Here is a 27,712-nt window from a genome sequence, read left to right on the forward strand (position 1 = left end):
CTGTGCCTCTAGAGTGTTCCAGAGCTACCTACAGGGTGAGGGGTGTGTCTTTCCTGAAGTGCTTAGAACCGAGTGATTGGTTCCATTCTAGTCAACAAGAGCGTCCATCATAACACCACCTTTCCCCCATTGCCCGCCCCCCACTCCTGCTGCCACAGTCATGAATGGCTCATCCCAGGAGCTTAGCTGGAGAGGGCAGCCCTGGATACCTGAGCTCATGAGTCCATTGCTATAGACTGGAGTTTGAGGGTTCGCTGCTTTGTGAAGCTGTAGGTGGTCTGGAAAAGCCCAGAACAGTGCCTTCTGCCCCACTTTCCTCCCCAAGGAACATTTTGCCTCAAGGCAACGCACATTTTGTATGCAGATGTAAACCTCTGGTAGGTGGGAGGCTAGAAGACAGCCCAGGACCCAATGCTGCCTTCCAGATGTCCTGCATTTGCCTTGCCTTGGCCCCTCGCCCAGACCTGTCCTTGTCTGAGGATGGGCTGGTCACAAGTTCCAGCTGGTACCGGAGCTGCCAGTTGAGGCCTGGAGCCCAGCTGCCAATCAGGGCTGCCATGCAGGGTGGACTATTCAAGCACTTCTCAAGCTTGGCAGACTGGCTGCCTTCCAGATAAGGCTCACTCTGCACCTTCTGGGGACGCTTGTGGTGCTCCTGTCCTGGAGGGAAAGAACGCTGGAGTCCTGGGACCCTGGGCATAGCTGTCACTCTGGTCCCTCTCCCAGTTCCTGGGATGGAGAGGTTGGGACGGCAGGGCGGGTAGGAGCCGGGAACAGTCAGGCCATTATTCTGCCCCGCAGCGCAGTTTCTCTCTGCTCCGTGCACAGAGTATGACAGAATACACAATTGGCCATTGGGAGGCACAAAGAACCCCTCTAAACATAGCCCACAGAGGGTTCTTGTGTGACCCTGATAGGCGTAAGTCCCTCCCTTTCCATGGCTCAGTCTCCACTAGGTTCTGAAATTCAAGCCATGGACCGCGTGGAGAAACCTCTCCTATCTCTTGTGCCAGCTCCACTGTGCCTTGAGGGGCACACAGAGGAGAGGAGTTGAGCCCCAGCCCCAGGTGCAAGCTTCATACCTCTGTCAGGCTACTGAGGACAGAGAGGTCTGGGGTCTCCCTAAAGCCACTGCAGGGGATTCTCACTGGGCAGTCAGACATGGCTGGGCCTCAGGCAGAAGGAGAAGCAGGGATAGGGAGGGATGGGCACTCAGGGCAGACTTCCTTCTCTTCTCTCTGCGCATGGCCCAGTAAGGCCAGGCCCTATTCCCACATCTGAGTGAAAGACTGTAGTGACCTGGTCCAAGACTGGGCAGGTCGCAGGTTGTCCAGGACACCTGGGGTCTGTTCTAGGTGAGAAGTGACCGTTAGAACTTACCACCTCTGCTCAGTTAGCCACTCCTTTGTTAAAGATAGCCTATTTTTGTTGGGACTTGGTGACCTCTGGGCTTGGCTTGCCTCTTCCTTGCTCCCAGGGCCTCTTGAGGGTACACTGTACACATGAGGTAAACAGCCCAGGCCTTGATACTCTTTTTTTTTTTTAATTCATTTATTATGCATACAACATTCCTTCCATGTATGCTTGCAGGCCAGAAGAGGGCACCAGATATCATTATAGATGGTTGTGAGCCACCATGTGGTTGCTGGGAATTGAACACAGGACCTCTGGAAGAGCAGTCAGTGCTCTTAACCTCTGAGCCATCTCTCCAGACCCCCAGGCCTTGACACTCTTAACTTACACGCACCCCTCACCATGGTCACAGGTTCACCTGTTGGTGGGCCTTGCCAGGGAGAGTGGACAGAAGCAGGCAGCCTGCATCCCCAGTGAATTTGTATTCGTCCTGGTAGACATTAAAGCTGTTTGAGAAGGCTGGGATGCAGGAGAGGAACAGGGCCTTGAATTCTGACACAGAGCCCTTAAGAACTACAGCTAGGAGGAGGAAAGCCACAGGCCCTCTAGAGCAGGAGACTGAACAAATGATTCGTTACAGTCAGGTCCAGCAGTCTCCTCATTGTGTATGGTAGGGGTGGAGAGTGGGGTGGAGGATGCGTTCTGGAACCAGGTGACCCATGAGAACTGTCCAAGTTGAGGATGTGGGGGTTGAGCTCTTAGATCCCAGCTCTGGGCTAGAGAGAGCCACTTCTTGAGCCAGGCATAGCCTGTAAGATCAACTTCCAGGTACAGAATCCCACTTTGCTTGCCATCTCCAGATACGTGGCACTGGGCAGTAGGAAGGGAGGCTTCAACAACCATGACAGTATCCTTCCACTCTCTTGACTTGGAAGCATGAAATGAGATATATTTAATATATAATATTATATACTTGTATGAAACTGTTTCTGGTGACTTATGCTTAGAATCCCAGCACTTGGGAGGTAGAGACAGGAAAACCTGGAGTTCAAGGTTATCCTTAACTATACAGCGAGTTCCAGGCCAGCCTTGGCTGCATGAGATACTCCCTTTGAGGTTCTTTAAGAATAAACAAACAAAAAGATAATAAATTTGTATGAAGTTTTGCTACTATTACTCTGTACTAAATGTTTTTTGTTTTCTTCCTAGTTGCTAACATGGCCTCCAGAAACATCTTCAAGAGCTTTTAGTCTCCTCTGGGATCTCAGCATAGACGGACTTTTCCGTCAGCCTGGTAAGTACCAGGGCACAGGGTAGGTCTGTACTGACATACTGGAGCCTGTCCCTCCACCCCACCCGACCCAGCGTGCTGGGGACATTGCGTCACTGTGATGGAGACATCAGACAGCACATCTTTGGCTCTGGCTCCAGTGTTAGGGACAAGCAGAGCCAACAGGCTCCTTGGGACCTCCACAGGCTGGGTCCAGTTCTCAGTGACCAAATCTAGGCCGACTTCACAGCCTCCTGGGATCTCCATACCATCCAGAAAGGTGAGTTTTGCCCCCAGGCAGTCTGGCTCAAAAGACAGCTTGTCATCCAGATTCTTCCAAGGACCTAGGAAGGAAAGCCGCAGTGCATCAGAGAAGCACTTTAGCCTGGCATCACCAGGAAGGAAGCCTCAGAACTGCCCCTCCACCCCCCGCCCCACCCCACCCCCAACAGCACCTTGAGTGACAGCCTCCGGTCTGTACCTTGGCCGTGGCATTTTGGGTATATTTGACTCAGCATTCCAGAGAAGCATTTCGTGTCCTGCTAGTGGCTACACCTTCCTCGGCTGTCATCATTTGGTACCTGAACCTAGACACTTTGGCACCAAAAAATATTATGTAAGCAGTTAGAAGTTGCTCACAGCTGGCAGGGAGAGGGCCTCTCAGAGGACTGTGCTCCGCCTTTGTCCAGCCATTACTCTCTACCCCAGAGCACGCAAACACACAGTTCTGAGGGCCAAGGTTGTAGCCCCTGGAACACCAGAGCCCCAGCCCTGTGAGTGTCTGTATTGTACTCCTCTGCTTCAGGAGTTGCCAAGCTGGGGCCATCTGTCAAATCAGGGCATTCCAGACACCCCCCTAGGCCCCTCACTAAGGGCTTCTGAGAAGCTACCAGGCCAAGCATGTTCTTCCTTTTCATAACCTCTGCCCCTGTGGCCTGTGTTGCCCTCTGCGGCCCCAGGGCCGCCTCTGCAGCATGCCTGCCCTTTCGGAAACAGAGGCCTTTCTTGTCCACCCTCTCCATGCTGAGGTATGTGTCTCCTCCACTCTGCTCGCCTTCCCTCCGGTCAGAAGGATACTGAGAAGCTCCCGAATTCCTGGTTCTCAGTTCTAGCTCCCCCGGCTACAGAATGTGTTCTCAGACATCACCTTTGAACCCAGACTGGGGTTCTGTCCCCTGCCAAATAGAATAGACCCTAGGCTAGAACATTCCCTGTCTGAGATCAGGATCCCCACTGATTTGGAGGAAGTCAGGCCTGATCTGCAAAAGAACTAATTTAAACAGGTATCTGCACACCTGTGTTCACCATAGCATTGTTAACAGACAAAAGGTAGAAGCAGCATACATGCCTGACAGATGAATAGACAAACAAAATATGGCATAGATGTCTATGAATTGTAATACATGTGTGTGTGTGTGTATGTGTGTGTGTGTGTGTGTGTATGTGTGTGTGTGTGTGTGTGTGTGTGATGGCCAGAATAGACATGCAGTGGAAGGAAGACAGTTCTGACATCTGCTGCAGTATAAACGAATCCTAGAGCCCCCGTGTGTTAACTGAGATGAACCAGTTGATCCCATTTGCATACAGTCCCTCAAGAAGGGGAAGTCACAGAATTGTAGCCCCCGGGGCTGAGGAGAGAGATGGGAGTTGTTCAGCAGGTTTTGGCTTGAGAAGCTGGGCAGCTGGGCAGCAATGCGAGGACAGTGGCCATTGCCCCTCACAGGCAGAGACGTTGAGGAGGGCTGCAAAGCCTCGTACCTGTTAAGCATGTTTGACTGCTCAGCTGAACCCAGCACAGGATGTATGCTAAAGGTTTATTTAGATCCAGGATGGCTACAAAAGAAGCTTTGCTCCTCAGGTTCACGTACAACCTGGGGGCCCTGGGGGCCTCTGTTAGCCCTAGGCAAAACTGCAGGACCGCCTGCCTTAACACCTGTCTTTTCCACATGCAAGTTCCTATTTCCTGGGGTGTGTGCTCACTGATGGCTCTTCTCTGACTGACTGTCCTGTGGAAGGTCTGATGGAGTGACTTTTATCTTTAGGACTTTTCTCCTAGCCCACTTCCTGAGTCAGTTTCAGCATGTTCTGTGGGAGTTAGAGACTTGAGCGCTCCAGTGCAGGCTGATGTATAAGAGGCAGGATGTATTGAGAAGCAGCTGGTGGTGAGCTTGGAGGGTGGAATATTCTGGAACATTACTAGTCTTTACCTCAGGGAATATCCACTATCCATTCACAGATGCCTGGAGGCCTCCTGCATTAGGGCCCAGCTGGATGGCAGAGGGACAGGATAACTCAGGCCAGCCCTCGTCCTCAGAAGACTAATGACCAAGGGAAGGGCATAGAGCATTTGATCACCTCTAGAAACTGCACAGGGTAGGATTGCACTCTCAGTTGCTTGGAGACCAAGTGAGCCCCAAATGGAGTGCCTGTCCTGTCTTTAGGGGCCACCTACACCAGTTGTGTTCCAGGCCAATGCATGACATCACACACAGCCTTCATGTTGTCAAGCCGTATTTTCATTAAACTGTACCTTGACTGTTAGTGGCATATGACAGGAAACTCCATACTCTGCTCTGTAGCATGAGCGTTCGAGTTTCTGTGGCTCCAAAATCACTGCCGTAGGATTGTCACGCATTCCATGTTCTCGTGAGACAGGGTTGAAAGCTGAAAAGAGAGAGATCAGTGATAAAACGCCTGCCTAAGAGGAAAGCCTGGGTTGGACCCCAGCACTCAAATTTTAAAAAGGCAAAGTTGAGGGGCTGGAGAGATGACTCAGAGGTTAAGGGCATTGCCTGTTCTTCCAAAGGTCCTGAGTTCAATTCCCAGCAACCACATGGTGGCTCACAACCATCTGTAATGAGGTCTGGTGCCCTCTTCTGGCCTGCAGGCAACAGACAGAATATTGTATACATAATAAATAAATAAATAAATAAATTAATAAATTAATTAATTAATTAATTAATTAAAGCACAGGCCACAAGACGAGGCTCCCACTTGCCTGCGTGTCTCTCGGTGTGTGCATTGTTTGCCTTCCTGACGCTGTGGCTAAATATCATGTCCACGACCGCCTCTGGAAGAGTGGTATTTGGACTTACGGTTCCAGAGAAATGAGTCTGTCATGGCAACAAGTGGCAAGCAATGGCAACAGGAAGCTGAGAGCTCACATTTCAACCCCAAGTGCAAAGCACAGCGGGAACTGTAAGTGGGTGAGGCCATGGACTCTCGAGCTCCTTTCCTGGTGACCGAAACAGAACTACCAACCCGCGATCAAGTGTCCAAATGCCTGCGCCTATAGGGACCGTTCCTCATTCAGACCATCACGTACACTCCCTTTCTTGATTTGTATGTGTGTGACCTCCACCACTAGTGGAGGTCAGAAGGCTGGCTACCTGTGGGAACTGGTTCTCCTCTCCCACCTTGTGGGCTCTGGAAATTAAACTTAAGTTTTCAGACTTGGTGACAAATGCCTTCACCCACTGAACCATCTTGCCAACCCACAATTTCCTTTTTTTGCCAGGACTTTTTTTTTTTCTGACAGGGTTTCTCTGTGTAACCCTGGCTATCCTGGAACTCGCTAAGTAGACCAGGCTGGCCTTGAACTCAGAAGCCTACTTCTGCTTCCCGAGTGCTAGGATTAAGGCACACACCGTGACACCCAGCCTACCAGGGCTTTTTGTTTATTTTATGTTTTTTGAGACATAGTCTTGATTTTTCCCAGAATGCACCCAGTCTGTCCTTTAAGTCACAGAGATCCACCTGCCTCTGGTTTGCTGGGGTTAAAGGCATGCACCACCACACCCAGCCTACCAGCACATTCTTTCCACCTTGTTTAGTGGTACAGAACTGGGCTTTGAAGGCTGCTTGCCATTTTCTGACTATCAGTATCCATCAAACATCTTGGCTGTGTATGAAGTTTTCAGTCTCACAAGTCTGACCCTCTAGAACAAAACCCAAGAAACCCATTTTTCCCGCCTCTTTTGAGATCCTCCTTTTTCTCTTCTTTCTTTTTTTAGAACGAGTCCCCAAACAGTCCAGAATAACAAGGCTCCCTGTTTACACAGCCATGCCATTGTGTTAACTGCTGAGGGGCTCCAGGGATGGTCGGAAGACCGTGAGGGATGTCGTACTAGGTACATGATTTGAAGACTCTGAGATGCGCAGTGTATGAGGCTTCCTTGAACTGCTGTGGTATTTTGTATAAGGGACCCAAGGAGCCTCGGATTTTTGGAGAGGGTCTTAGAACGAACCCCCAGGATTCCAGGGCGGCTATATTGTCTGACATATGTAACAGTAGCATGTATCTGCGCCTCTAATATCTGGTCATTTAGTTCCTTACATGGCAAAGTTGGCAGGGAAGTAACTGTTTAGACTATACAAAGAAACAGTGAGTGTTGAACCCTGGGAGGCTCAGTCTCCTAGATGTCCTTGGATCTCTTTCGGGAAATGCTTGTGATGACACAGGCACCCTGGTTCTGGCTAAATGGGCCTCCTCTCCGGGGCCTCTGGCAGGAAATAGCCAGAACTGCTTCTGCAGACTGTGGCTCAGAGACCTGGTTGCTGCCGAGGCCTCCTCTGGGCTCCTCTGCTAAGATACGGGACTGCCTACTGCTTACTCCTGGGGCAGACATGCTGTCCTAAACAGACAGCAGCACAAATGGTGCTCCCTTACCAAGGAAGAAGGGGTGTGGCTCTCAGTTGGAAGCCCAGAACCTGCTGCTGTCAAATCTGGACTTTTTCAAGTGTCCTTTCTGTCACTGTGATAAAACACTGACCAAAACAAATTGGGGGAGGGGAGTGTTTATTTGGCTTAATCTTCCGGGTCCCAGCCCAGCCCACCATTGAGGCAGGTCAGGGCAGAGAATCAAAGCAGGAGCCTGGTGCTTGCTGGCCGGCTATAGGCTCGCTCAGTGGTGCATGCTTAGCGAGCTCAGCCATCTCTGCTGCCTACCTACAGAATGCTTTGATCATTCCCACAGGAACTTTGTACCCACTGGCAGTCAGACCTTTCTCAGTGTGCCCTTCTCCCCAGGTCCTGACCACCCTTAATCTACTGTCTCTAAGGCTTTACCTGCTTGACACAAAGTTTAGTTAGTTAGGTTTCTTTGTTTCTTTTGTTTCTGTTTCTGTTTTTGGTGGGTTTTTTTTTTTTTTTGACAGGATCTTATGTATCCCAGACTAAACTAGTCTTGAATTCTTTTTCTTTAAACACAGGATCTCACCATGTAGCCCTGGCTGACCTGGAACCCACTATGTAGGTCAGACCGGCTGATGCCAAACTCACCCCTGCCTTTGCCTCTGCCTCACAAATGCTGGTAGCATGTCAGTGCCACAGTGGCTATTGTATGTACTGTCACAGTCTCTGGCTTCTTGCAATAGGTTTTCAAGGTTCATGCCTGATTTATTCTGCCTTACTGCTCTGAGATAATTCTGACTGAATTGGATGCTCATTCATTTGGGCTGGACTCGCTGTCCAGCAAGCTGTCAATGTTGGAGTTACAGGCACACATACTTATGCCCAGTTTTTTTATGTAGGTACTGGGGTTTCAAGCTCAGGTTCACGGGTTTGCAGAACAAGCAGTCTTGTCCACTGAGCAGCCCCCCAGCCCAGCTCCCCACTTTGCAGCTTTGCCCTCAAATTGGTAAAGTTCAGTTTACCAATTTGCTTCTCCTTCTGCTCGAATATCAATATCCAGGAAGTGGTAGTGCACACCTTTAATCCCTGCACCCAGGAGGCAGAGAAACAGATCTCCGAGTTTGAGGCCAGCCTAGTTTTTAAAAAAAAAAAAAAAAAAAAAAGTATATAAATAAAATGCATATGTGCCTTTTGATCCACTTCGAAGTCTCTCGCTTGTATGCAAAGTGTAAGACAGAGGTTCAACTTCATTCTCTCCCTGCCCTTTGGTTTTTTGAGAGATGGTGTTTCCGTGTAGAACTCACTCTGTAGACCTCGAATAGATCTCGAACTCAGAGATCTGCCTACCTCTGCCTCCCCAGTGCTAGGATTAAAGGCGTGTGCCACCACTGCCTGGCTCAGCTCTATTTTTTTTATTGGAGCTGTCTAGTTGTCCTGGCACCATTCCCTTTTTATTGAATTATCTGGTCAACCTTGTTGGAAGTCAGTTGATCATGAATGTAGGAGTCTCTTTCTGAATTCACAGGTTCCTCCTTGGTGTGTGTGTGTCTGTTCTTAGGCCAGCAGTCTGAGCTCCTGACTAACTGTAGATCTCAGAAATGAGTTCTGTTCATCCTCTACCCTTTCTGAAATGGTTAGAGCAGTTCAGAGTCCCCACATTTTCATCTGAGACACCATGGAAATCTTGACAATTTATGTAAAAATAACAGCTGGAGTTTTTATTTTTGGTTGTGTTGAATCTGTAGCTAACCGCGCAGTGCTTGCCTTCTGTCTCGGTTTGTTTCATGTTGCCTTAGCAGAGTACCACAGACTAGGTGATCTGGAAACAATAGACGTGCACTTGGCTCACTGCTTTGGAGACTGGGAAGTCTAAGCCTGACGGCCACTCTGGCCAGGACCAGGCTCCTATGTCACAGTCACTGAGGGCATCGCGAATGTATGGGATGGCAGCTGGAGGCACCCTTTCAGGGGGAAGCTCCTTCCAAGATAATCAACCCGTTCTTAGGAATTCTTCCCTCGTGACTTCATCACCACAACACTGTGGCTTTGAGCATTAAGTCTCTAACACAGGGGGACACATGCAAACCACGACTCTGTGGCAGCAATCTTGTCTTCGAGTCCATGAGCATGGGATGTCTTTTCACGGAGTTCTTTCCATGGTGTTCAGTCATACATGAGCTATGCTTCTTCTCGTTAACTTTATTCTGAAGCACGGGGGCAGGAGAGAAAGCTCAGCAGCTGAGAGGTCTTACTGCTTTCAGGGAACCCAAGCTGCTCCCAGCACCCACACCAGGCAGTCAATTGCCTGTAATGTCAGTTCTAGGGACCAGACACCTTTTGGAATCCGTGGGCTCCTAAAGTTCATGCAGGCTTACACACACATACACAGCTAAAAATAGATAAATAAAATCTCTTTTTAAATGCATCCTTCGGCTAGAGAGATGGCTCAGCGGTTAAAAGCACTGGCTGCTCTTCCAGAGGTCCTCAGTTCAATTCCCAGCAGCCACGTGGTGACTCACAACCACCTATAGTGTGATCTGATGTGCTCTTCTGGCATAAAGTCGTACATGCAGATACAGTACTCGTATATAAAATAAATATTAGGAAAAAATGTATTTTCTAAGTATTCTATTCTTTTCAATGCTATTATGAGTAAGGTCATTTTCTTTACTTCCCTTCTTAGGCTTTTACTCCTAACATAGCAAAATACAAGAGGCTTTTCTGTGCGCTGACTTGTGTCCCACAACATTGCCAAACATGTTTATTAGCAATAATCAATCCTTCTTGTGTTGGTTTTCTTTTTCTTGTGGTAGAGTTGGTTTAGAAAGCCAGCATTCCTGGAAAATTAACTGTTAGGAAGTAATGATTTCATGTTTGTTTAACAATGTGTTTTGGCTGAGTGGTCTTCGTCCTTGCAGAGGTTTGGGACCAACCATTACCTCAGCCCCAGTCCCACTAAATCCTATGGTGTAGAAAGCAGTGTTTCTCCCCAGAGAAGGAGCAAATGGCACATAGACCCTTTCCCATCAGCTTCCAAAACAATGTGGTTCATTTTTACCTACGCAGTCCATTCTGTCCCGGCATCTGTCATATTTGTGTAGGAGGAGGGGGTTGTCATGAGATAGAACGACCCTGGCCAGGACATTCCTCGGATGCTTTGAAAGTGGGCGAGAAGTTCAGCTCTGAGCACAGATTGGGTCTCTGGATACTGCGTTTCCTCCATCTTGTCCCCAGGACTCTGGGGTTGGAGGCTCCCATGTGGCAGGTCACTCTCTGTCACCGCTTCCTCCTCCTCTCTGGCCTCTCTCTCTAACTCTGAAACAGTGCTCACAAAGTTCTTCTTATGGAAAGGAATTCAAGGTTGAGATGTCACGCTATTGGTAGAATGCTTGCTTAGCCTGTCCAAAGCCCTGGGTTTGATCCCCAGCAGAGATTTAAAAAAAAAAGGGGGGGTTGGCACACATCTTTCATCTCAGTGCTCAGAAGTTCAAGGTCATCGTTGGCCGCATAGCAAAGCTGAGGCCAGCCTGGGATACATGAAACTCTGTCTCAAAAGCTTGTGTCAAGCACCCCCAAAACTTTCAGTGATAGTGAATCATAAAGCAATTTATTTTAAAATAATTATTTGATGTACACATAATTTTACTATTTCCTTGAATTCTTGATGCTCTTGCCCCAGTTTCATCTGTATTGGTATTACAGTCACTTACCCCTGGAGCAGTGGTTCTCAGCTTCCTAATGCTGTGACCTTAAATACAGCTCATCATGTCACGGTGACCCCCAACCATAAAATTATTTTTGTTGCTATTTTGTAACTAGAATTTTTTACTGTTATGAATCATAATGCAAATATCTGTGTTTTCTGATGGCCTCAGGTGACACCCATGAAAGGGTTGTTTGACACCCCCAAAGGGGTTGAGACCCACAGATTGAGAACCACTACTCTAGAGTAGTATTTTAAAAAACTTACTTATTCTAAGACTGGGTTCTCGGGCTGGAAAGATGGCTCAGTGGTTGGGAGCATTGCCTGCTCTTCCAGAGGTCCAGAGTTCAATTCCCAGCAACCATGTGGTGGCTCACAACCATCTGTAATGAAGTCTGGTGCCCTCTTCTAGCCTGCAGACATACACACAGACAGAATACTGTATACATAATAAATAAATAAATAAATAAATAAATAAATAAATATTTTTTTTAAAAAAAAGACTGGATTCTCAAAACTTGGGAGAGATAGACAGGTGGATCTCTGAGTTGAATTTAAGGCTAGCCTAGTCTACAGAGTGAGTTCCAGCTCACTGTGGGTGGTGCCAGTTCTAGTTGTATAAGAAAACATGCTGAGGAAGCCAGTAAGAGGAGTGTTCCTCCATGGCCTGTTTCAGTTCCTGCCTCCAGGTTCCTGTCCTGCATGAGTTCCTGCCTTGGCCTTCCTCAGTGACAGACTGTGATGGGAAAGTATAAGCTAAAGAAACCTTTTCCTTCACAAGCTGCTTTGGGTTAGTGTCTTATCACAGCAATAGAAACCAAAATAGGTCAGAAATTGCTATCCCAGTCATGAGGTATCGCTGTGACAGGTTTGGCGTGTGGTTTTCAGATGGGTTATAGAAGGAGCTGAGAACATTGGCCTGAAAGCTGTTAAGTGCTTAGAGCTTACTGGGCTTTTCTGTGGGACCGTGAAAAGGTGCTGGCTATTAGCACAAGCTCGAGACATCTGAGAGAAGGGTCCTTAATTGAGAAAATGCCTCCATAAGATTGACCTGTAGGTGAGCCTATGACTAATCTCCCAGATGGTGCTCTTGATATCATGGGAGTGGCAGGATTGGAAGGGATCATGGAAGAGAGAATCTGAAACTTGACGACCAGAAGTCATTGGTGAAGGTGCAGGCTCAGTTGCAGTTGCATGAACCCAGGATTAAAGGGGTCATGGAGAAAAGTTGAAACTTGGTACACTATATGTCAGGGTCAGAGTCCCTGATGAGAGCCCAGGAGAGGCCATTGGTGAAGGTGCAGCCTGGTTGTCCTGGCCACAGCACTGTGGAGATGTCAGGACTGTGGGATGACCACCAAAGGGACACCAGCAGCTGTGCCATGGAGCCAGCCTGATCCTGTGAGATTGCAATGTGTGCTCTGGATGGTGGGTCCAGGGCGGTGAAGCTGCTCGAGCCCTTCAGAGCCCAGGAAAGCAGGAGTGAAAATGGCTGACACAGTCAGATTCGGGGTTTGCTTTGATCTGATTGTGACTGTGCTCTGGTTTGTCCCTCTTGGAATAAGAAAGCATTTAGCTTGCTTTTGATTTTAAAGGAGTCCACAGTTGAGAAACTTTGGTTTATTTTAAAAAGACTGAACTTTTAAAATGTTGGAGTTTTTAAGATTGTGGTATTTTTAAAATTTGAAAAGTTTTCTGTTGTGCTATTAATATTAGACATGACATCTTGAGGAGATGAGGAAGGAAACACTGTACTTGAGTGGTTGAATGTGTGTATCAAGTGGACAAGAGATCAGCTGTCATCTCAGAGAAAGGAACCTCTGTTGAGACAATAGCTTCCTAAGAATGGTCTTGAGCAAGCCTGTGGGGAAGTTTTCTTGATCCGTGATTGATGTGGGAGGGTCTAACCCCATTGTAGGTGGTGTACCTCTGGGAAGGTGGCTCTGGGGTGTGTAAGAAAGCAAACCAAGCAACTCAGGGGAGCAAGCCAGAAAGCAGCGCTCCTCCATGATCTCTGCTTCAGTTCCTGCCTCCAGGTTCCTGATTTGAGCTCAGGTCCTGACGTCCTTCAGTGATGGAATATAATCTTCAAGGTGAAATAAACCCTTTCTTCCCCAAATTGTCTTTGGTTGGCATTTTATCACAGCGTTAGATACCTAACTAGGACTGAAGAATAAATGCGGAGAGCCGTGAAGACAGTGGAGGCCACACACACACACCCATGATTATCTTATTATATGATGATGTATTATCGAATTAAGAATCTGTTGTTTCTGATCAAGTGAGGCTGAAGGATCAGCCATGATTAACAACAGATCAGCCCCACTGATATGAAACCTTTGTTAGAGATGATCGATGCCGCTTATCTGGAACTGGGAAAATCAGCTATGATTTGAATAAGAGATCATTGAAGTGCAGCTCAGGATGGAAACTGAACTTGGTAGTGTGTAGGAGACTCACACATGCTGATGGTTTGAAGGCACAAAGTGGTCATAATGAGCAGCTGAGACTTGGCACCGCGTGGCAGGCTTACAGTCTCCCTAGAGAGGACAGGAGGCCATTGGTAAACAGCCTCAGCTGCAGTGAAGGCTGCAAGAGCTGAGTTTGGTGCCGTATGGCAGCGTTGGAGTCCCTAAAGAGGCCAGTGGAGACCTGAGCATATTGGAGATGTCAGGACCATGGGATGACAGCCTGGGACTGAGCTGAGCTATGTGAGCTGTGGATGGCGGAGCAGGAGAGCCAAGGCTACCAACGATGGTCCTGAGTGCGCACCAAATGTCAGACACTGACTTATAGCGCTGCTGGAGTTTGCTTTTGTTCTGATCTGATTGTAATTCTGCCCTGGTTCTTCCCTTGAAACAAGAAGGCATGTAAATGAATTTGAATTTTATAGAAACCTACAGTTAAAAGGTTGAATATGAATATTTTAAAGACGCTTTGAACTTTCAATTATTGAGGTTTTTTAATTTAATTTAATTTTAGGTTTATTTATTTTATATGTAAGAGTATTTTTTATGCACATATGTATGTTTACTACATTCATGCCTGGTACCCACAGAGGTCAGAAGAGGGTCTTGGATCCCCTGGAACAGGACCACTGGTGGTTTTGGGAAATTAGAGCAAGAGCAGCAAGTGCTTTTAACCCCTGCACTGTCTTTATAGCCCCTTATTGAAAGTTTTAAAGATAGTGGGGCTTTCAAAGGTTCGACTGTGTATTATATTGTGATAATCTTGAACAAAACAAGATAGGAAAAGTTATGATTTAATGATTTGTGTGTCAGGCTAACAAGGCATTGGTTTTTGCTGGTTAGTTTTTTGTTTTATTTTGTCAAGCCCTAGCATCATCTAGGAAGATGGAAAGTCAGTTGAGGTATTGCCTATCTCAGCTTGGCCTACAGGCACACGTGTGTAGGGCATTTTCTTTATCCCTGATTGATGTGCATGGACTTAGCCACTGTAGGTGATACCAGCCCTGAGCAGGTGTTAAGATAGTTGAGCCTTTAAGGAAGCAACTTTCTTCATGGTCTCTACTTCAGTCCCTGCCTCCGGGTTCCTGCCCTGTTTGCATTCCTGAGGTGACTTCTCTCAATGATGATCAGAAGATGTAGGCCACAAACCCTTCCCAAAGCTGGTCTCGGTCGGTATTTTATCACAGTAACAGAAACTAAGCTAGGACAAGGGGGCTTGCTTTTTCAAATTAAATATTGATATATATGTTTATTATTTCTCTGAGAATTTTGTGTTTTGATCATATTTATCCCCTTAACTTCTTCAAGATCTACTCCCATACCCCCCACTCTCTTTTTTCAGAGAGGGGCTCAAATAGCCTGGTTTGCCCTCAAATTCAGTATGTGGACAAGAATAACTTAATTTCTGCTTCTCCTGTCTCTACCTCCCAAGCGCTGGCATTACAAGTGTGTGCCACCAAACCTGACTTATGTGTTGCTTGTGATCAAATTCACGTTTATTTATTTCTGCCAACTGTGGTGGCAGATACCTTTAACACCAGCACAGTTTGAGGCCAGCCTGGTCTAAACAAGGAGTTCCATCCAGGCTACATAGTGAAATTCCATCTCAACCACAACTAAAAAAATGTACTTTGTGTGTGTGTGTGTGTGTGTGTGTGTGTGTGTAAGTGTGCATGTCACAGCGCACATGTAGAAGTCAGATGGCAACTTATGGGAGCCTCTTCTCTCCTTCCTCACGTGGGTTCTGTGGATTAAACTCTGGTCATCAGACAGAGTGGTGAGCATCTTTACCTTCCAGACCGTCTCCAAACCCCCAGGGTCTTGTCTTTGTGTTGTTTTCAGTTCTAAGTTGTGGGGTTCCTGGCAGCCATCTGAGCCTGGCACATCACAGGACTTGGGCAGTTATCTGAGGAGTGAGTAGAACCCGTACATCGCCTGCCTGCCACCAGACATCCTTGGATAGGTGCTCTGATCCTTTCATGTCCTCCGGCTGTAGAGGTAGCGGTGTTGGCCAAGCTCTGGCTGTGCTGTTTTGTACCCCAAGGTCAGGGTTGTGGGCCCAGCTGGACTGCGGGGACAGTCACTCATACTGTGCTCCAGCTCGGCTGCCTAGATCTAACTCATCTCCCCTGCCCTCTGAAGCTCTGAATCCCTTACCTGTCCAGCCATTATCTCCAAGTTCTATTGCATCATGGGCTGCCAAAAGCTCAGGAGAGTGGAGACCTGGAACTCACTCAACACCACACTGACACTAGACCTGTCTAAAGTTCCCAGGGGATCCTGGTGGTAGCTGGGGCTGAAAAACTCCAGATTCTGAGGGACCAACCTCTTAGAGGGACAGAATGACCAGACAATGAGAGAGGGTTTCTTTTTAACTTCAGATTCTTCACCCAAATACTTTCTGTGATTTGACGTTGTTAGGGACTTCTGTTTTCCTTTGTTCACGGCAGGGTCTCCTGTATACCAGGCTGGCTGCGACCTCACTGTGTAGCCAAGAATGGCTGCACTGCTGACCTTTCTGCTGTCACCTCCATGCTGACATTATGGGCATGCACTGCCACACCCAGTTTATATGGTGCTAGGGCTTCAACCCAGGGCTTCATGAAGCTAGATAAGCACTCTGTCAGTTGAGCTGTATCCCCAGCCTGCAGAAGCTCTTTGTCGTCGTCATCATCATCATCATCATCATCATCATCATCACATTTTTAAATTAGTTTGTAAAGTAGTAGGTTTCCATGTGGCTTTCCATATGTTTTGCTTATCCCTCCGCCCACATCTTCCCTCCTGTCTCCCCACACCCATCCCAACTTAAACCTTTCTACACCAGTAGTCCCCACTTCTATTTTTATATGTGTTCTACTCTCCCCCACCATGTCTTCTCCTCCCCTTCATGATCCCTTTCTAGTTTGCTGGCCTATAGAGACATTCATTTCAGATAAACACAGAAAATTCAAAACCCAAAGCTAAGATCCACATACAAGAGAAAGAACATGTCACATTTGTCTTTCAGAACCTGGACCATTTAGTTTTTTTAAAAAATATTTTCTGACTCCATTTCCCTGCAGTTATTATTATTCTTTAGAGCTGAATACAATTCCATTGTGTTTATGAACTGCATTTTCATTACCCATTCATCAGCTAACAGACTGTTTCTTATTCCTGGCTATCTGAACAGAGACACACTGAACGTGGATGGTCATGTATCTCTGTGGTATGCTGAGTCCTTTGGTGTATGTCCAGGAGTGGCATAGTTAGTTGGTCGTACAGTAGTTCTATTTTTAGCCTTTTGTTAAACCTCCACACTGATTTCCATAGTGGCTACACCAATTTATACTCCCACCAAAGCTCCCCTTTCCCCACAACCGTGCCTGCACTGCCTGTCACTTGTTTTCTTTTGGGGTGGGGGTTGTCTGTGTGGCTGTCCTGGAACTTGCCCTATAGACCAGGCTAGCCTTGAACTCAGAAATCTGCTTGCTTCTGCCTCCCAAGTGCTGGGAATTAAAGTGTGGATCAGCACAACAGGCCCGTGGTAACTTGTTTTCTTGATGATAGACATTCTGACTGGGGTGAGATGGACTCTCAGTATCCTTTTAGTTTGAGTTTTGCTGATGGCTAAAGATGTTGAACACCCTTTAAGATGTTTATTGACCATTTGTACTTCTTCCTTTGTGAGCTCTCTGTTCAGTTCCATGGCCCCTGTTTCTAATGGGGTTGTCTGTTTTCTTGCTGGTTTTTTGCATATTCTATTAACAGAATTAATCCTTTGTCAGATGTGTATCTGGCACACACAGAATGGGTTTTTGCCCATTCTGCAGACTTCCTCTTCTCATGATTGACAGATTTCCTTTGCTGTACAAATGCTATTTAATTTCATGACAAATTTCATTTGTCCATTGTTGGCCATATTTACTGAGCAGCTAGTGTTCTCTGAAAGCCTTTATTGAAGTGCATATCTTGAAGTGTTTTGCCTGCTTTTTCTTTAGTAGTTTGAGAGTTTTGGGGTCTTACATTAAGGTCTTCAATCCGTTTGTAGTTGGGTTTTGTTTGGGGGGAGAGATAGCGATCTAGTTTCATTCTTCTATGTGTAAATATCCAGTTTATTTGAGCACAAATGAGTGTTTTGTCAAAAAAGTGGTGGTTGTACCTACACAAGTTTCTATCTGGACTTCTTTTCTGTTCTGTTGATGTATATCCCTATTCAATAAATATGAAGTTTTTTTTTTTTATTTCTGTGAAGACTGGTATTGGATTTTGATGTGCTTGTATTGAATCTGTGAATTACTTTTGGTAGAACAGCATCTTCTAGCTTCTTCCTACGTCTTCTTCCTCAGGTGTTGTGAAGTTTCCATTGCAGAGGTCTCTGGCTTCCTTGGTCAGGTTTACCCCAGGGTGGGGGTGGATTGTGGACCGTCTGAGCGGCACTGGAGGTTTACCCCAGGGTGGGGGTGGATTGTGGGCCGTCTGAGCGGCACTGGCACTGCTGCCCTGCCGTCGTCCCCAGCTTGTTTCCGGCTAGTCTCGAAGTGGGCTACTGATTCCTGGGTGTGCACTTTGCACCCTGCCACTTCGCTGAAAGTGCTGATGATTACAGTTCTAAAAGATTCTCTGTCTCTGAGATAAGAGTCTCACTGTGTAACCCTGGCTGGTCTGAAGCAAGAGATCCAGACCAGGTTGACTTCAGACTTAGAGTCACCTATCTCTACGGAAACTAAGGACATGTGCCACCACTCTGGGGATATGGTCTCTTCTAAAATCATATCTACAAATGAGAATACTTGGATTTCATCCCTTCCTACTTATATTTCTTCTGTTCGTTTCTCTCCTCTTGCTACTCTTGTTTGAGTTCCTACCCTGACTTCTCTCAGTGCTGGATTGAAACCTGGCCGTGTAAGCCAAATACACCCTTTCCTCTTCTAAATTACAGAGTGAGTTCTAGGACAGCCAGGGCTACACAGAGAAAAGCCTGTCTCAAAAAAACAAAACAAAAGAAAACAAAATCAAGCAGCATCCAGGTTTAGTAGCACATACCTCTTGGTCCAACACTTGGGAGGCAGAAGCAGGTAGGACTTTGAGTTAGAGGCCAGCCTAGTCTACATAGCAAGTTCCGGGTCAGCCAAGGCTATATAGTGAGAATAAAATGATATAATTTTTTAGTTAAATGAGTAGAACTGGATGGAGCTCATCATGTTGAATTAAGCCAGACTCAGAAAGACAAATATGTTCTCTCACAGATCTAGTGTGTGTGTGTGTTTAACACATGATATACATGTATGTGTTAGGTTTTTCTTAAGATGAGCCTCTACGAAGATGCAAATAATTTCAATCAGACCAAATTAAGCTAAATTAAAAGATGCCCATGTTTAATGCAGTGCTCCCGGGTGACCCAGGGAAAGCATGGAGAGGGGAAGAGAGGACAGGGCAGTCCACACAAAACCAAGAGATCACAGTTTAAATAGCCTGTGGGAGTGGTCTTGACCTTCCCTGGGGAGAGGGTTACCATTTGGCAAGATTTCTTAACTCTCCCTGGGGAGGGGTCACCATTTGGCAGGCTTTCTCGGAGGTAGGGTTTAGACTAAGGCAACTCCCAGGGGAGGGGGCTTGAAATGGCGTTTCCTGCCCAGTATTCCAAAGATGGATGCCAAGGGGCTGGGATGAGGCTCCCCCAACTAAATATTCCAGACCTTTTGTATAACGGGTGTTAGGGAGCTGGAGTGATGCTTCTGACCAAACAGTATGGAAATATTGTATCTTGCACAATGAATGTATGTTTATTAAGAAAGAAAGAGGAAAATTCCTGGAGCTGAGATGTGATAGCTGGGCTATAGTTGTCTTCTTGGACCCTGAGAGCAGAACAAGGAGCAGTGCAGGCCGACCACAGGTACAGTCAGGCCTCAGCTCCAGCTGTCGTCTGCACCGCCCCAGACTCCTTTTTCACCATAGAAACATAGACTTGATGGTTCTTTAAGCATAGCTGGTTTTGTTTAGCTTTTGTCTGTTTTCTTTCTCACCAGTATGAGTGCTTCTGTGGTCTGGCACTATACAGTCTGAATGGTGGGGGCCTTGAATACTCTGGTGTTAGGTGACACCAGGCAGTGGTGTGTGTTACAGAGGACAGAGGAAGGGAGAGGTGACCTGGGGACGCCATCATCTATGCTGTATGCAGAGCCATGAATAAACAGGCCAGAGGCCCACAGAGATGCCAGGGAGGCATGCAGGGTGGATCACATGGTAGGGAGGTTGGTAGGGATAGCAGAGAGAGGGGCTCTGCTCAGATGAGTGAGAAGAGAGCATAATGCACAAATGCAAAATGAACTGGGGACTGAGACAGGATTGCCGCGAGTTCAAGGCCAGCCTAGGGTACGTGGAAACGTCCTATCTCTGAGAGAGAGAGTGGAGGAGAGATTTCAAAGGAACAAGTTCAAGACTAACAAAAGGGGAGAAACGGCAAGAACAGCAGGATCTATGGAGGGCGCTGGGAGAGGCAATGTCAGTACTAGGGAGAATGGCTGTGCCCAGAGCTGACGCTGTGGTTGGGGTGATGAAATGTACATGGGTTTAAAATATGAACACAAAGCCTGGGAATGTAGCTCAGTGGTAGAGCATGTGCTTAGCATGTGCAAGAGCCTGGGTCCCTCCAGGAGCACAAAAAGAAAAACTAAAGTCCTGATTGGCTAGAGGAGTTTTCTTTATCCCTTTGATGACAGGGTCACCTCCCAAGAGCAGTGACTTCCCTTTGCCTTTTATTTCTGGGCGCTCTTCTGCCTCAATGCCCTTGTCTCCATCCCACAGCCACACACCCATTCCTGTGCCTCTAAAATCCACCATGACTTCAGGTCTCTTTGAGCCCTATTCTGTCACCGTAACTCATCCTGGACACTTCCTGCATGCCACTTGGGCCACCTAGTGTCTCACTCCCGGTTCAGTTTCCGTTAGTGCTCGGTGCTCTGGCCTCCAGGATCATTTACAACAGCTCCTACTCCGTGTTTGGTCAACAGTGGCTGAGTGAATGAACATTTTCACTGACTAAAGCAAGTCATACTGAAATTAGTTTAAATGTAAGCACTAAAGTGTGGAGGGAAGTTAAGTAATAGGAGCTGGAATGGGAAGTAAGACAGTTCCCCGGCTTCCCCTACACTCCCTGGGAAGTGTTTCTTTCTTTTTTTTTTTTTTTTTTAAGAGTCTGTTTCTTCCCCTTCCTAGGGCCTCCTTTCCTCCTGAGGTATATGGGACTTCAGAAAAATTAGGGCCCAGGCTGAGTTAGATGGTGTTGCTCAGTAGACACCCGACCTGGGGTGAGGTGACAGGCACAAGAGCCAGGGTGCCCGCTTCACTGTTGGCATACCTGTGCTGACCCAAGATGAGTGATGGAGGCCTAGAAAGGGGGTTGGGAGCCAGGCTCAGAATGGCTGGCGCTGGCCAAGTGGCTGCAAGAGTGCTTAGGACACGTGTGGTTTTCTCATTCCATGTCACCAGTGCCGGGAGCACAGCCTTGAAAAAACAGCTTCTTCCGTGACACAGATGGAAAAGTCACTTTTATTTTAGGCCAGATACCGTTTTTCCTCTTAAAGCGTCTGTTCCATCCCAGGAGAGCCACTCAGAGGGCCGCCTCCAGCCCCAGGCTCTGGCAGAGCCCAGCTGCCCACGCTGGCACCAAAAAGCCCCCGTGCCCGAGGACTGCTCTGGAGTCACCTAAAATGACTGTCTTGTGTGTGGAGAAACTTCAATAGGAAGACAGCCTGGAGGCTTCGAGTCTGGATTTTCTTATGTGTCAGCCTCCAGAAATCCCTCATTTGGGACAGAGAGCTGAGGAAAAGCTGAGCGCATGGCCTACTTAGGAAACCTTAATTATGGGCTCTGGGTGGTATTTTCCTGTCTCCAAGAACCAACTTCCAGGGTTGTTGATGGGGACTGATTTATCCCCACATCTGGGCCCCCTTCCTTTGAAACTGCGCCGACACCTCAGGTCTGATGGCACTGTGTTGGAGAAAGAAGAGGTGTGAAGCCAAGGTCCGTGCTCAGCCCTGCTGCCCTCAGAGGGGTTTTCGAGCCCTGAGCACCTGTGTGGGCTGAGGTGGGGCAGGACGCGTCCCCTTGGGGCTCTGAGGGCCTGGCAGGATGTTCCAGCCCAGCCGGGCCTCACCCTAGGTCCATTCTCTTCCCCTCTCTGGAAAGGTCACGCTCCCGCCCACGTGTGCGTGCATGTACGTGCAGAGCCCCCCCCCCCCCCCCAGGCGCAGGTAAACAGAGCTCTGGCTCAGGGACTCCATTGTGTTTTGGAGTCTTTCCACTTTTCAGCTCTTTGTGAGGAGGCTGAGGGCTGTCATTACTGCTCTCTGACTTGTTAGGTTGCCGGAGAGGGAGGAAAACAACAACAGTTTTTCCTCCTCTAGGAGTCTAATTACTTATTTGCTTAGTCCCGACCCATATACATTTCTAAGGAGAGAGACACCCTACTCCTGCTGAAGCAGTGGCCCTGGCTAGCTTTCAAAGACCCTGTGCCCGGCCAGGTGCTGTCTGTCAGCGAGGCAGATGGTGTGACCTGCTGAGACTTAACAAGTTTAGGGAACAGCCCTGCATGGTTCTTGTGGAAGGAGGCGCCCCTTTTCTAGGCCTGAAGACCCTGCCATTTCCTTTCCCCTTTGCTGTGGCCCATCTTCCTTCTGGTCCCACCATACTCTTTCCTGTTAATCTGCTTTTGTCATGGCTGTACCTCTTGGGGGGGGTACATTCCCTCACATTACCTGTGGCATGCCTCACTTGCCTGCTGCAGCCAGCTCCCTCACCCCTAGGCAGGTTCGATTCCACTTCACCTTTGGGTTTTGTTTTATTTTATATTTCATGACATTTTTCTTTATTTGCATGTGTATTCAGTTGATGGGCATGCTTGTCACGGCTCAGGTGTGGAGAGCAGAGGACAGCTTGTGCGCAGTGACTCCTTCCACTAAGTGGGTCTCGGGGATCAAACTCGGGCTGTCAGACTTAGCCGCAGACATCTTTCCCTGTGAAGCCGCCTTGCCTGCTCTCTGATTCTGTTTATTTAAGACAGTCTTGTTTGTAGACCCAGGCTGGGCTGGAAACTTGAGTGATCTTCCTGCCTCTGACTCCGAATTCAGTCTACAGGCACCCACTGGCACCCCTGGCCATGCTCTGTACCTTTTCCCTGCCTTGGATTTCTGCAGGGACACCCTGGGCCTTTGCTTATCTACCTGGCTTCTCTCCCTCTTGGACGAGTGCTCCCAGAGGACAGAAGACGAAGCCTCCCCTGGGTTACTTTCCACCTCAGGTGGGACACTCACCCTCCTGATGCTACTCAAATGTCTTCGCCCAGCCTCCAAGGTCTTGATTCAACATCTGAGAACACCTGTGGCTTTCCACTGCCTCCTTACCTTGTGACTGTTCACAGCTTCCATTGTGCCTGTGAACTGCTTAGTCATGCTGTGAGGAGTCTCTGTTCGTTCGTTCATTCATTCATTCATTCATTCATTCATTCAGTTTCTTCCAGGCTGGCTGCTCCTAGGCCCCGGAAGTAAATGCAGATATGGCCCTTCCTCTGCAGTAATTCTATTTTTAATTGTTTTTATTTTTGAGAGATGGCCTCATTTCTGTAGCCAAGACCGACCTGAGAATCACAGCAATCCTCCTGCCTCCTCCACTCAAGAGCTAGGTTTATAGAAATGAACTAGCATTCCTGTAATTTGTATACTGTTTGAGGAGAGGCCACTAGAAGCAAGTGAGCTAAAGATAATACAGAGAAATGCTAACAGGTCAGAGACAGAACCTAGGCCTCCTAGTGAGGGTGTGAGGGGCCAAGGGGCAGAAAGGCCTGTGGGCTGGGTGACTGCCCTGCAGCACCGGCACCGGCAAGTCATCGTTTTTTATTGTTGTTTTTTGAACAAAGTCCTTAAATGGTCTGACAGGGAAGAAACCCTAAGGATACAGTTTTTTTTCCCCTTTGTTGATCTGGCCTGAAAGGGAGGCAAGCTTTGCTCCTGGCCTGGCCAGGACAGTGGCCCAGGAAGCCCACAGAGGTCTCAGCAACAGTACGGGTGGAGCAGCAGTGGGTACGAAATCACATCATTCGTTTGTGGCAGGGAGCAGGGAGACGCAGCAGCTGTGTCTCACTTGGCTATGAGTAGCTGAGCACAGCTGCCACCTGGTGTGAACGGACAGTCAGGCATGGCCAGCCTCTGGCCTGTATGCTTCCATGCAGCTCATACCTGGAGGAAGACCAGATGAGCTCCTGTAGCCCCATGAGTACCTAAAAAACACAAAGCACCTGTCGCTTCACTTGTGCGGCCAATGTTCCCACCGCCACCAAGATGTGGAGAAACTAGTGGGCTGGAGCTGGGGACTGCATCAGGGGAAGCGTTACCCATCCTCTTCTCCCCAGTCTTAACTCTGCCTCCTTTGTCTCAACAGATGAAGACATGCATTTGTGGTGCCCCTCGCTGCAAGAGGTCAAGCAGGTGTTTCACAGCTTGGGAGCCTTCAACCCTGCCCTGTATCCACAGGGGCCCTACCAGCACCGCACAAGGTGTGTAGCTCTCCTCCCGCACTGCCGCCTTCTCTCTGGTTTTCTAGTGACTTTAGCATACAGGATTGGAACTGCTGCACACAGACTGCCTGTGGGAGCAAGTGTCAGTCAGCAAACAGTGTAGCTTTCTGGGCTTAGAGCTCAGACAACCAGGCTGGAAGAGTTCTGCTCCTTACTCAGACCCTGCCCCCCTCCACTGGTGGATCCCAGACCTCTCAGTCCAATTTACGCCTCCCCCTGGCAGACTCCAGTCTCTCTTCAGATCTGTTTGACTAACGTGTACAGCGGCTTCCTGGCCAGCCGATCCCAGCTTTCTATCGTTGTTGGGCTGGGAGAAGGTGTGTGTTTGGGTGTTTTGAGATAGGGTCTCATACCTTTCAGGCAGGCCTCAGACTCTCTGTTTAGTGCAGGAGATTAAACCCAGGCTTCCTGAATGCTAGCCAAGCACTGTGCCAACTGAGCTACACCCCGAACATTGTTTTTAAAGATAGAGTCTTCCTCTTCAGGCCTAGTTGGCCTAGAATATTCTATATGTACAGGGCTGGCCTTGAACTCAAGGCTGCTTTCCTGTCTCTGCCTCCTAGAGTGCTGGGATTACAGGTCCACACCAGTGTGTCTGGCATAAAATGGAAACCCCTTGAATATCCTTTAGTCCCAGGCTGCAGAGACAGGCAGATTTTTGTGAGTTCTTGGCCAGTCTGATCTACACAAGGAGGTCTAGACCAGACAGAGCTACACAGTATGACTGTCTCAAAAATACCATTCGTATCTAAAATAAACTTTGTTGCAGAAAAAAAAGAAAGAAAGAAAAGAAAAAGAAGAAAGGAAAACTCCCTCTGCCTAGGGCCTCCTACCAGCTAGACAAACGACCAGCTGAGCTATATCCCCAGCACCAAGCACTATTTTGCATACAGTTTCCACTAGGTTCTATTTTGCATGATTCCATTTTGTGCCTATACTGGGCTTAGTGCTGGTGGTGGACAGTGAAACTAATTGTGTGAGCACATCCCTGCCCTCTAGGGACAGAGCCACACACACTGTCAATGACTGTTGTTGGGAGGGTGATGACCAGATAGAGGCTATACAGTGCTGTGTGTTACATTGTTCTCCAACTCACAGCACATCCCAACTCCCTTGAGAACTCTTTGAGATATCCCCACCCCGCATCCGGCAGCGGTCCCTCCACCCAGGCAGAGCTGGGACCCTTTCTTTAGCTGCCGGATGTTCATCTGCAAGAAAGCGGGTGATTTCTTAAGAACCTGTTCCACGACTGTGTTTAGTAATTGTCTGCCAAGCCCAGCCACACTTGGCTCTGCTATAAATACCCCACGCATGTGCCAGCCTGCCACGCTTCTGCCCCTTTCCCTTCTGGAGTGCAGCGCTCCATATCGGGTGTAATCCGCCTCTTGCTGCTTTCTAACACACCCTACTGTGTCTTGGATGAGTGGGGGGATTCGAATTACACTCGGGAAAAGCAAAGCATGCCAGAGAGCCTGGAGTGGAGGAGATCAAGAAGCCACTTGTGACACACAGAGCCCACCTGGGAGATTGGAGATACACTGGAGACTCTGCTCTTCCCAGAAGCCTCCAGGCTGTGCCTGTAAACTCGTCCCCAATCATCTGTGCACACAAACGTTAGCGCACACACTTGAGCTTGGCCAGGGACAGTGAAGACCCAAATTGGAAGAGGGGAGTTGATGTGCCACATGGTCTCACTCCTAGGCATGCCTTTCAACCCCCCCTCCTCTAATGGGCCCCGGACATTGGCATAACCATTAACCCTCTTGCCCAGGGAGGATTCAGAGTGGGCCTGGAGGACCCATCAATGGCCACCAGAGCATTTTTCTTGCTTGTGACTTGTAAGAGCAGACCTGAGTCCCTGCCAAGCCCCTGAGACTGGAGATTTTTCTGCATCCATTGATTCTTCTTCCTTCCTCTTCCCTGGAGCAGGTGGGTGCTGAAGATGGATGCTCAGGGCTGTTTCTTGGGTTGCTGTAAAGTGGCTGCTACATTTGAGAGCGCTCCAGATACCATCATTGAGCTGAAAGACAACTCCTGCAAAGTATTTGGGAAGCATCCAGATAGTTCCATCACCCCTTCACCAAGGGCACAACATCTTGAGGAACAGACAAGACAAATGCTAGAGCAGGCCACCTCTGTCCCATGGTCCTGTCCGTCCTGGTTCTTGGCCACTCTTAGATGCTGGCATTGTGCCGTTTGTTCACTCTGGGTTTTTCTTATCCTTATTCTACCCACATGACTACCTATGGCTCTTTGTGGGCCACCTCTGGTGGTATCCCCAGAGTCTCATAACAGCTCAGGCTGAAATAAGGACTGAAAGGCCTCTGCACACAGTGCACGACTGCCTGTCCCTCTAGTTGCTGTGAGAAAGCCATGTTTTGCGCTGTTTGTTCCTAACCTCAGGTTTCTGTCACCATCTCTCTTCTGAAATGTGCGTCACGATTTCCTGACAGGGCTGGAGAGCCGGCTCTGTTGGTAAAGCGCTTGCTGTGGGAGCATGAGGGCCTGAGTTTGGGTTCCAAGAACAACGGGAAGTGAGGCACGCTCTGGGAGAGAGGGACAAAAGCTGGCAGGAGCTTGCTGGTCAACCAGTCTAGCTGAAACGATGAGACCCAGGTTCAGTGACTAGAAAGCAAGGTAGGAGTGATGAGAGGAGGCCATTGACTGTCTCCCAATGCATTCACACAAGTGCACACTCATGCACACACATGCGCACACACGCGCCACCCCTGCAGGCAAGGTACGCAACTCAGACACACACAGACTTCCTCTTAGAAAGGCGCAGCCCTTTGGCAGCTGCACCATGCAAATCACAGGTCCAAAAAGTGGGAGGATTTGGGGAATGGCAGGGCAGAAGAGAGGCCAGTGTGTGAAGATAGATGAGCAGCAGGAGTTAGAGATTTTCAGCATCTTTGCAAGGGGCTGGGCCCACACTGCAGCAAAGGCTGGGCTGTCTCCTCTGCCCTGGGAACAGCAGGAAGGCTCTTAGGTAGCTGTGATCCTCAGCGCTGCCTCTTGACCACAAAGCTGTCAGTGTGTTTGACAGAAACCACCTAAGGGAGGAGGGCAGATGTCTGCAAGCTCACCATTTCAGGGGGTTCTGTCTGGGGTCAGCTGTCTTCACTGCTTTCATGGCACGGTGTAGGGGCTGGTGGAGGACCTGCTCAGCCGTGGAGGGGACAACTGTGCCCTTGAAAATCACGCCCCCATGGGTGCTTCCTGCAGCCGCACCTCATCTGTTAACAGTCCACTCCGCTAGGAGCTCACTAGTTCATGAAGCGACTGAACCTTCAACATAGGATCCTTTGGGGGCATTTCTTATCCAAACTGTAACAAAAGGCCAGCCAAAGGATTGCCTGGATATATGGGTCTGCCCCTTCAAGAGCATTCTAGTGCTGTTTTGTGGAGTCAGGAGTCATGGCCCACTTGGTTCTCAGACAGGACACCCTCTTCAGACACCAGCAGGTACATAAATGACAATACCCCGGAAGAACATCCTGTCCCACACTGGGGTAGTGGTAACTACCTTCAGTAGTGTGATTGGATCCAGGAGTAATGCGCATACATACACACACCTCATGGGTTCAGAGAGCACTGCTTCTCATTTAAGGAGATATCAACTAAGTCCAGTTTGTACAAACTGTGGCAGTGTTCACTGCTTAATGCTACATTGTAATAAGTCTCTTTCCTGCCAGCCAACTCCCAAATAACAATAAGGAGACATTATTAA

General features: G+C 48.3%; 1 protein-coding gene across 1 annotated transcript in view; it reads left to right on the top strand.

The window, feature by feature from the left end:
• The window catches only part of Fam178b (family with sequence similarity 178 member B), a 126,458-nt gene that overhangs the window by 53,141 nt on the left and 45,605 nt on the right, over positions 1 to 27,712 (top strand). Inside the window, exons 7-8 of the mRNA XM_050134692.1 lie at positions 2,563 to 2,647; positions 23,847 to 23,961. Coding sequence (XP_049990649.1) covers positions 2,563 to 2,647; positions 23,847 to 23,961 — 200 coding nt within the window. The remainder of the gene's footprint in view (positions 1 to 2,562; positions 2,648 to 23,846; positions 23,962 to 27,712) is intronic.

This window comes from Alexandromys fortis, unplaced genomic scaffold (genome assembly GCF_014885135.2).
Source record: "Alexandromys fortis isolate MF-2015 unplaced genomic scaffold, M_Fortis_MF-2015_v1.1 scaffold_20, whole genome shotgun sequence".
Taxonomy (NCBI): Eukaryota; Metazoa; Chordata; class Mammalia; order Rodentia; family Cricetidae; genus Alexandromys; species Alexandromys fortis.